This window comes from Mandrillus leucophaeus, unplaced genomic scaffold (genome assembly GCF_000951045.1).
Source record: "Mandrillus leucophaeus isolate KB7577 unplaced genomic scaffold, Mleu.le_1.0 Scaffold36, whole genome shotgun sequence".
Classification (NCBI taxonomy): Eukaryota; Metazoa; Chordata; class Mammalia; order Primates; family Cercopithecidae; genus Mandrillus; species Mandrillus leucophaeus.
In genome coordinates, this window is record NW_012103809.1 from 4770322 (window position 1) to 4777623 (window position 7302).

A 7302-nucleotide genomic window follows, 5' to 3' on the forward strand; every position below is an offset into this window, starting at 1 on the left:
AAGCTCCGTCTGTAATTTTTCTTCAGTCAAAACGTTAAAGAATGAATTTGTTGTATGGTAGACGAGATAAATAATTTAGAATTTTAATGTAGGCACGTAAGGGCTCAGAAATTTGGCAAAGCCACAGAAGCATCTCTGCTCAGCCATTAGCGGCCAGGCCAAGTGGCTGCTGAGCCCCGGCCAGGGCTGGGCCTGAGGTGGGCGGGGCCTCGGGCCTGGCAGGCACAAACGGGGCGGGTTCTCGGGGCTTCTGCTCAAACACAGCTGCTCAGAGACCCTTCCATCACCCTCCCGGCAAACAGCACAACCATCCACCTCCAGACCCTAAGGAGCAGCCTTCACTGGGTAAGCAAACCAAGGCCATCGAGGCAATCCCCTAACCCCCCAGCCCCCGCCCAATTAAGAACATGCTCTGTATGTGAAGGGGATTTTGTAGAAAACTCTTAATAAATGAAGCCCCCATAATTTACTATCACATAACCACAGGCTGAATCCCTTCTAAGAGAAATGGAAAATTAAGTACATATGACAGTGACTGCAACCTTCCTGTGGACAAATAAAAAACATATAGGGAAATAAAGACAGACTAGATATGTACTAACCAGAAATGTCTGTCCGGAGTAATAGCTTACGTTCCACAGTTCTCAGGATTGTTGCAAGTATGCTGCTGCCTGGCCTGAAGCTGTGTATGTTAAGTGCAAAATAAGTGAAGGTTTGTTGTTCTGAAGTTGTGATCCCTGGGGCAGCCAAACCAGATAATCAGGTTAACAACGACAAAAAATCTTATAGGGCCTGTTTCATAAGTCTTTCAGTGAACATTTTAAGATCTGTGCTAAATTTACAGTGCATAGAGCAACGTAGTATTTTAAAGATAATTCTTGTCTCCGGGATTTTACAATCTAATAATTATCTGGTTTTACTACCTAAGTGGCTCAAGTTAAACAAATACCTGCCAAGCGTGCATTTCATTTTACTTTGTAGAGCTACTCTCTTAAAAAGAAATTATCCTGCAGGAATACTTGGGATGAAATAGTCTTAAACTTTCTGGGAAAAGAAAACACTAGCCATATTTTAGAGAGGTCAACGATGGTTCTTTCTCTTAATAGTGGTTCAAGTCATGAGTTCTGGAGCCAGATCGCCTTAGTTCTAATCCCAGCTCACCACTTTCTAGCTGTGTGGCATTAGATAAATTACTTAGCCTCTCTGTGTCATTTGAAATTGAGTATAAAAATAATATCCACCTCATAGAGCTATTGGGAGAGTTGAATATGACAATCTTGTATTGTCACAGTAAGTCTCAATTAATGTTACGTCATTACCTTTGTGTCTCTCCTCTACTTACAATAACAAAATCCTTTCCTGAAGTAAAGCTGTTCATTATTAAAGAGAGAGAAAGAAAACTTTATAAAAAAGGAAAGTGGATTTCTTCAGTTGTTGGTTGATTGAGTAGTCATCATAGGGCGTAAGTCATTTGTCCGATCAGAGAAGTTAGCTTCTTTGCTGGTGAAGTTGCCCACAGGCTAATAAAAATCGTGTGTTTACATCATTTGGCATAGTGTTCAGCACCAGTAAGGCCCAGTGGAGAAGCAGGTTTCTCCATGAATGCCAATTGCAGTTTACATTGTCAGTCACTTTATCGGTTGCCTTTAGATTTTCTTTCCATAAAGAGTAAAGCTAAACACGATGAGATCATTGAACAAAAGTGACTTGAGACTTTGTCACTTTCGTCACTTTCTAGATTACGGCACTCAATGTTAATTTCAGCCATTTATACTTTCCAATAATAGACACATGAACATACTTTCTCTTTTATTCTGCAAGCCAGTTCTTATTCAACAACAAGGAAAGGAGGAGCAAAAAAGTCACTCCAGGCTGAGTAATATCTGGTCCTATCATTGTTCTAAATAAGGAAATATGGGGCGACCCACTTTAAGAAAGATAACTTTCCTGCCAGATAGAGGGATTTGTTTCTGGTTGCATCCTAAAGTCAATATTAATAGTCTTCAGGATGACCCTTTCCTCTGATCTTCCCTACTGAAGAAGATAATAGCTGATAAAACAGAAATAGCTGCTACCTGTGTCTTCAGACAGTGGTAATGTAGGCATTACAATAAAGACTCTCGACATTTAGATTTAAAGCTTTTGAAAAAGATTCACAGTTTTTGAACAAAAGCTTTATTATTAAGGCTAGTCAGTGGCTATCGGCTAGACCAAGTATTTACAACCTTACATCAAAAAAGGATGGACCAGAAAAATTTAGAAAAAAAGCGAAGTAGCTTCCAGCTAGTGTACAGTTAATACAAATTGTCAATCCAAAAGCCTAGCACCCTTGCCCAAATCCATCTTAATAATAACACTTTTGTTTAAAATAGCATAAAATAAAATAGTAGCACTAGCACTCATATCTATTCATCATTCAAGAAAAATCCATGCCCAATTCATTGCAGTCAGCTTTCTTTGTGTCCCCTGGAAGCTGCTTGCCTCCTTAGATGGGAGTGACTTAAAAAAAAAAGGGAGGGGGGAATATATGGAGCAAGTCAAAAATCCTTTTGGCAAGAAAAATACACAAACAATGGTGTAAAATGCACTGGAAAATAACGCTGCTGAAGTACTATGACTATGACACTCGGTAAGCTTTCAGGCACAGTGAGCCAGCCTGAGCCGTCACACTCTCACCCCATTCAAACTCCAATAAAAATGTTTTCAAGAATTGGCTCATACTTATTTATTCCTACATCCAATAACACATAAGGATGTCAACCCTTTCCATCCTCAGCTGTGTAATCTGGGCTTTTAATTTCTCCCACCAAAAGTGCATATGGCATGCTCCTTCCAAGACCAAAGGATTAAAGGAAAGGCTGGAAAACTTTGCACTAAGAGCCAGTCTGAGAGAGACTATGCAGTCCTCATTCCTCCCTTATTACTGCTCCCCAGGGCAGTGGAAGCCAGGCCTGGGGAAGCCGAGGAGACTTGAGCCAATGCCTGCCGCGATTCAAGTCAGACACCCTCTGGTCTCCAGTGGCTGCTGTGAAGCGGCTCCAAGTCTTAACTTCTCACCGAGGTATTTCCCCGGCAACTTTCAGAGCAGCTGGACTCGGGAGTACTGTGAACCCCTGGAGTGGGTCTTTGCTTGCCTGCTTACATGCCAACCTCAGTGACCCAGACTCATCTTAGAACTCTCCGGACGCACAAGGAACTGTCACAGTAGGGAACACGCACACACACGCACACACCCGCAGGCACAGCCTTCAGCTTGCAAGGAAACCTGTAAAAGGCACTCTCTTACCTTATACTTCATTTCGGCGGCGTTGAGTTGAGCCGTTTTCCTGTACTAGTTAGACAGCATTAAGCACTGCGGTGCCCGCCCCTCCATTGAGTGCAGCGCTAGAGGAAATCGAGAAGGTCCCGGGCAGCGCCGCTTGTCAGTCGCAGCGCCTCCCCAAAGTCTCTGAGCTCACTGTTGTGACTGAGGCAGGCTGATCGCGGACCTCATTTGCATGCCGCCCCGCCATTGGCTAGTGGGACAAGGTAATGCTCAGGCCCTGCCCACCCCTAATTCTGAAAAACTGACAAAGAACTTGTAATGTGATCTCTTCTTTTTGCTTTATCAGAGGGTGGAAAATAAAACAGAAAGTGGGGAGCCGTCTTGAACCTTACTCTGTCCCCCCGCCCCCGCCAAAGGAGAAGACAGAAAGAGAAAGAACAGGAAAAGGAGATACATTCTTTTTAAGATTAACCCAAATTTTAAAGAAACTGAATTCACAAAAGCAGTCTGACAGTCGCGCTTCCTGTGATCTAGCAACTCCTTCATAAACCATTTCGTTTCAAAGCCATTCACCTCACAATCTCTACATGAAACGAACTCCCGGAACAAAAGGTTTTCTGTCTCCGGGCCCCTTTTTACTAACCACCCCTGCTGATACCTCTCTCTCTCTCTCTCTCTCTCTGTCCCTTTTTCTTTCCCCCTCCTCCCGCCTCCTTTTTGTGTGTGTGTGACTGTTTGCTTTTTTTGTTCTTTTCAACGTTCAAAGTACTTCGCGATGTCAGTCTACAAGGAGCTGGAAGACAATTCTCCCTTAGTGAAAAGGAACCCTCTAGCACACGCACCAGCGTTTTCCTGGACAGCTTCTCACCAGGGCCTCAGAGTTGCAGGTCACACATATTGAGCGACCTTCAGTGGCTTTGCTGAGGATAAAGGTTAGATGTGACCTCTCAGATGGGGTTGGCCAGTGCACGCCCTATACATCATCACCGTCCACTGAGTTCTGTGTTTTTTGACGGCTGGCATTTCTAGCTCCAGCTTTGAACACTGCAGTGTTTTTCCTTCTGACCTCTGTCCTGAGGATGACCCATTAACCCACCAACACTTATTATTCAGGGAAACGAAAATGCCCACTGTTTGATGAGCCTGGTTTAAAAGACCAGTCTCTGTCCAGTGAAGCACAGAACATAATTTCTATAAAGGTTCCACTTTAGGATTTCTATAGAGAAAGAGAATCATCCAGAAAACAGAAATGGTCACCTTCTGCAACTCTTCTCAAGGATAGAGCAGTGAGGCAAAAAATTCCTTTTTCCTGGGCAAGACTGAGACTTGGTGAATCCAGACAATAGCTGTCCCCGAGTGGGATGCACTCCAACCAGACTACATGACTTGGATGGAAAAATCAGCCCTTATTATTATTGTTATTTTTTTCCTGACCAAGTTGGATCAGAATCTGATTCCCTTTGCCTGTAACACACAAATTCCCAATGGATGAAAACTCTACTTTTATGATCTAAGCAAAAGGAATGAGAGAGCAGCTGTCCTACAAAAGTGGTTTCCAGATGCAGGGTTGGCAGGTTCGTTTGCAGTTCAAAGTGGCACCGATTCCAGGGACGTGACCCCCCAGGCCATCCTAATGAGGTTGACATACCTGTTTCAACCTGTCTTAGGCCTTACTTTTCCTCTTTTGTCCTTAGAGCAAAAATAAGCCTGAGCAATTGTGCAAGGCCTTTCTGAACACATATTAAGCATGCAGCATATTGCATTGTAAAGATCTCCCTAAGAATCCTGCAGACTGACTGGAGAGTCGTTAGTTTGCAGGAAATCGTTTTTGGTGTCTGCCTGGATAAAGGAGGACAATGATTCCAAAGCCCTTCCCATCTGTAAGATGAGTCTGGTGGCCTCCAAGAGATCTAGATAACATTCCTTTGGCTTCCTAAGTGGTCAAGCTGAATCCTCTTTCTGTTTTGTTTGATGAGTATCGTTGAGTAAATGAGTGCTGTCCTATTCTATTTTAATGTTTTCAAACAGTTTCCAAAAGTCTGTGCTGCCGGTTTTTGTAATTTCATTCTCTAGCTAGAAGGCTTAGTTCCCAATAAGTGGCCCTCCTGCTTTCCTGTTTCTGTCCTGTAAGGTAATTAAGACACATGTCCCGACGTTCATTTCAAGAAGGTTTGGGTCAGTATATAGTGAGTTGCATAAAGGAAAGCACAAGGATGTTGGAATCAGGTAAACCTGTGCTGGAACCTCAAAACATTTTTAATTTTTTTTTTTTTAAGACAAAGTTTCGTTCTTGTTGCCTAGGCTGGAGTGCAGTGGTGCAGTATCGGCTCACTGCAACCTCTGCGTCTCGGGTTCAAGCAATTCTCCTGCCTCAGTCTCCCAAGTAGCTGGGATTACATGTGTCCGCCACCACGCCTGGCTAATTTTTTGTACTTTTAGTAGAGACTGGGTTTCACCAGGTTGGCCAGGATGGTCTCAAACTCCTGACCTCAGGTGGTCCACCCGCCTCAGACTCCCAAAGTGCTGGAATTCCAGACATGAGCCACTGTGCCTGGCCAGTTGAACTTCTTAATTTTGATGTCCTTCACTATGAAACAGAGAAAATAATAATACCTGCTAGCCTCATAATGAGGATTAAATAAGATAATGTGGATAGAATTTAGTAGTACTTGTTACATTATAAGACTGTAAATGGTTGCTTATTCTTATTACTGCTATTAGTTATTATTTTAATATTAATATCAAATTTATGATATATTATTTTGTTAATATTTTATATGACATTAGTGTTATATTCTACTGTAGATTATTATTTAATTATTGTATTAATTATAGCTAGTTTTACTACTAGACTACTGTTGATAAGTGTGGTAGGCATTGAGAAAAAGTTGGAGGAACCCCCTCCTCCATGTGCCATTCTTTCATAGGGCAGCTTTGTCACTGAACTATTATCACTAGAGCACCTAGCATGTGCCAGGTACCTTTCTAGGAGGGGAGGATACAGCAATAGCTCAGACAAAGTTCCCATCTTCATGGAGCTTACTGTCTAGTGAGAGTTGAGGAAAATAATTAAATGAATATATAATATGATTTGCAGTGATACATGCTATGAAGAAAAATTAAGCAGGGAAAATGGCTGGAGGAAAACAGACTCGGGTGGGACAGGATGTGTATTATTTTAGATAAAGTGGTCAGGGAAGCTCCTCTGAGGAGATGATATTTAAGCAGAAATCTGAAGAATTTGAGGGATCCAGCCACTCAGAGATCTGAGGGATGAGCATTCGGGACAGAAGTGACCCAGGGAAAGGGCCCGCAGTAGGCATGAGCTTAGTGTGTCTGAGAGCAGCAAGCTGTCCGGTGTGCTTAGCGTGGTGTACACAGGGCTGGATGGAGAGGATGAGCTCAGAGAGGTAGGTGGTAGGGAGCTTGGATTTTTTCCTGAGTGTGACATGAAGCCTCTGCGGTGTTTCGAGCAGGGAGTAATCTATTTCTCTCTGTTTTGTTAAACACTCAAGGACAGCAGGCTGTCTTAATGCAGCTTAAATAATGCAGATAGTTGTTACTTTATTCATGTCATTTAGTAGGTTTCCCTCAAAACTCTTCAGGGAAACACAAATTGTCCAGTGAATACGGAAACAATTCCCTTCCTCATTTATTACTATCCGATGCAAAAATGATATTTAAACTGGGCTATGTAATTGATTTATGCAGCAGCCCTAGTATTCCCATAGAGACCCTCCTAAAATTGGCTAGAACTCTGGGGCTCCGGCTCTACCTCCTGCACTTGCCAGCACTCTGGCGGGCATCCCCGCCTGTCATCCTTGCCACCTGCTTGCTCCTCGACCAAGCACTCTTCCTTCCCGATGCTCGTGCAGGCAGGAGTCAGGGAAATGGCACCGGATGCCATTCTAATGATTTTCCAGCTGCGACTGGGCACTGGCATAAATACAGCAAAAAATCAAGAGGAAGCTAAAAGGAAGAAATATTTCTGTTGACAACTTGGAAGGAACCCATGTGACTGCTCTCTAAGAGTGAAG

At 43.1% G+C, this 7302-nt stretch overlaps 1 protein-coding gene across 1 annotated transcript in view; it reads right to left on the reverse strand.

Moving 5' to 3' along the window:
- The window catches only part of NEDD9 (neural precursor cell expressed, developmentally down-regulated 9), a 48633-nt gene extending 45169 nt beyond the window's left edge, over window positions 1–3464 (reverse strand). The window contains exon 1 of the mRNA XM_011989695.1: window positions 3287–3464. Within this exon, the coding sequence (XP_011845085.1) occupies window positions 3287–3298 (12 nt within the window). The 5' untranslated portion in view covers window positions 3299–3464. The remainder of the gene's footprint in view (window positions 1–3286) is intronic.
- Between the last annotated feature and the right edge of the window lie 3838 nt (window positions 3465–7302).